The 2,201-nt window shown below is 40.2% G+C and overlaps 1 protein-coding gene across 1 annotated transcript; it reads right to left on the bottom strand.

The window, feature by feature from the left end:
• Nucleotides 1-1,563, bottom strand: LOC107472932 (uncharacterized). Its single transcript, XM_016092460.3, has one exon. The coding sequence runs from the start codon at nucleotides 1,452-1,454 to the stop codon at nucleotides 168-170; it is 1,287 nt and encodes a 428-aa protein (XP_015947946.1). The 5' UTR covers nucleotides 1,455-1,563; the 3' UTR covers nucleotides 1-167.
• Between the last annotated feature and the right edge of the window lie 638 nt (nucleotides 1,564-2,201).

Genomic DNA, 2,201 nt, shown 5'->3' with positions numbered 1-2,201 from the left:
GTTTCCAAGAAGTATATGAATGAAATTCCCTCTATCAAGAACTTTTACTCAACAAACATTAGTATGAGCAACTGGAGACAAATTTCAAACTTTTAACCATAGACTAATTAATTAAGACTATCCTACTGAAGAGTAAGGAGCTAGACAAATATGTTGTTCCTTTTGTCTCAAGCATTGAACAGAAGGTCTTGTTGTTGATCCCTGTTCCTTGCACCTCCCCTGTTTGTTGAATTGCTATATCTGAAAATCCATCTCCAACCTTTCATGCTCTTCCTTCCTCCTCCACCACCGATCCTACATGAACCACCACCACTTGTTAAAGATACTCCATCGCCAACAATAAAATCTCCTTCGCCGCCACCACCACCCCCATGTCTTGTGCTTCCAAAAGCAGAGAGTGTATTAATATTAAAATTATCACTCATCATCATCTTTGAAGGAGGGAACAACTCTGCTCTTGATTCTGATGAATAATCGAGCTTCAAATCAATAAAACTAGATTCATCCATGCCTTTGAAATCGCTCTCTCTTAGCGAAAACACACGCCTATTAACCCCATAGAACACACCACCACCACCACCACCACCGCCACCACCATCAACAACGTTATCCATTATTCCATTATTACCCTTTCTCATCACACCATCAATAATCTCAGAAGAAGAATCTAGAAAAAGACCATCAAACCCACTCTTCCTTGGCTCAGTAGCTTCACTGTACCCACTTCTTCTACCAGACTCCAAGAACAAACCACCATTCACACCCGAACTTCTCGCTGCGGAGATCGAGCTTCTCGCACCTGATGGAACAACTGAATCTGTACCGTCCTCAGATCCAAACAGAGCACCACCGCGAAAACTGCATAGCGACCTTGATCTCGATACGCACGCGCCGACGCCGCCGCCACCACCACCACCACCACCGGCATTGTGATTATTGTTATCATCAAAACCACCAACACTTCTCCCACAATAATACTCTTTCCTCTTCTTATTATTCTTCCTAAACAGCTTCCCAATCTTCCAAATTTTACCGCCACCACTGATATTACTTTTCTTGCTGCTGCTCCTTGGCAAAACTGTAACCTCATCTACCACTCTTTCATACAATTTGTTGTTGTTGTTGTTGGAAGAGGAAGAAGAGTTTGTCGAGTTGTGAAGAATTGGCGGGGTCTGGTTCTTGTCGTTATCGATCAAGAACGAGACCCTGCCGACGCTTCCCACGTCGACAGTACACGAATTGCGGCGGGAAGTCGAGATATCGTCTGAGCAAGAGCAGGAGGAGAGCCTCTGCTCGCCGCAATCCGAGCAGACTAGCTTCAGCAAACGGTCTTTAAGACAAAAGGCGCAGATACCAACTGAGGAAGAAGAAGGGTGCTTCTTACATGTCAATTCATGTGAGAAGCAATCCATGTTGGTGTTGTATCTTTCAACTCCTTTGTTTCTCTCCTTCATGGCTTCGCCGCAAGATTATTTCTCTGCTAGATGGAGCTTTCTTCAGAAAAAAGTGGACAGGAGTGACTGAGTTGTATGATGAGAAACAAAAGTGAAAGAAGGAAGAAAGAATAAAAAAATACTTCGCTTCAAGAAGCAGCCTCTCTTTGAGGCCTATGAGTGATTTTAAAAAAAAAAAAAAAGAAAAGCATGCTACATAAATTCATGGTTTGATCTCTCTTCTACATCAAATCTTAATCATTTCTCTATTGTTTTAAAAGTCTAGGACCAACGACAATAATAATTAAGAAAAAGTATAGGTAAACAATAAAAATATTAAATAATGTAAACAATGAGTATATCGGATATTCAATTCACTAGATGTGTGGATAGTTATTCCAATATAAAACTCTCTTCACTAGCCATTTTGTCACTTTAATGAGAGAAATTCACGTTCACACCACATAATTCGAATCAACTAGATTCGAACTGCTCCTCTAGTAATTCGGATCAGTATGATTCGAACTACTCCCCTATAATTCAAAACAGGCCTATTCGAACTACATCCATATTCATGTATGTATAGTTCGAAGTGGTCACCTTCGAATTACTCAGCCCCTAATTTGAACAGTCCTGGTTTGAATTACTAGCGTTTAGAGTTCGTGTTGATCTAATTTAAACTACATAAAAATGGTGTAATATGTTCATCCACTTGGTTTAAATATGCGTTTTGCCCTAAAGTTTATATATCAAATATATATATATATA

This window comes from Arachis duranensis, chromosome 1 (assembly GCF_000817695.3).
Source record: "Arachis duranensis cultivar V14167 chromosome 1, aradu.V14167.gnm2.J7QH, whole genome shotgun sequence".
Lineage (NCBI taxonomy): Eukaryota > Viridiplantae > Streptophyta > Magnoliopsida > Fabales > Fabaceae > Arachis > Arachis duranensis.
Note: the sequence above shows the minus strand (reverse complement) of the source record. Positions and strands in the feature narration are given on the sequence as shown.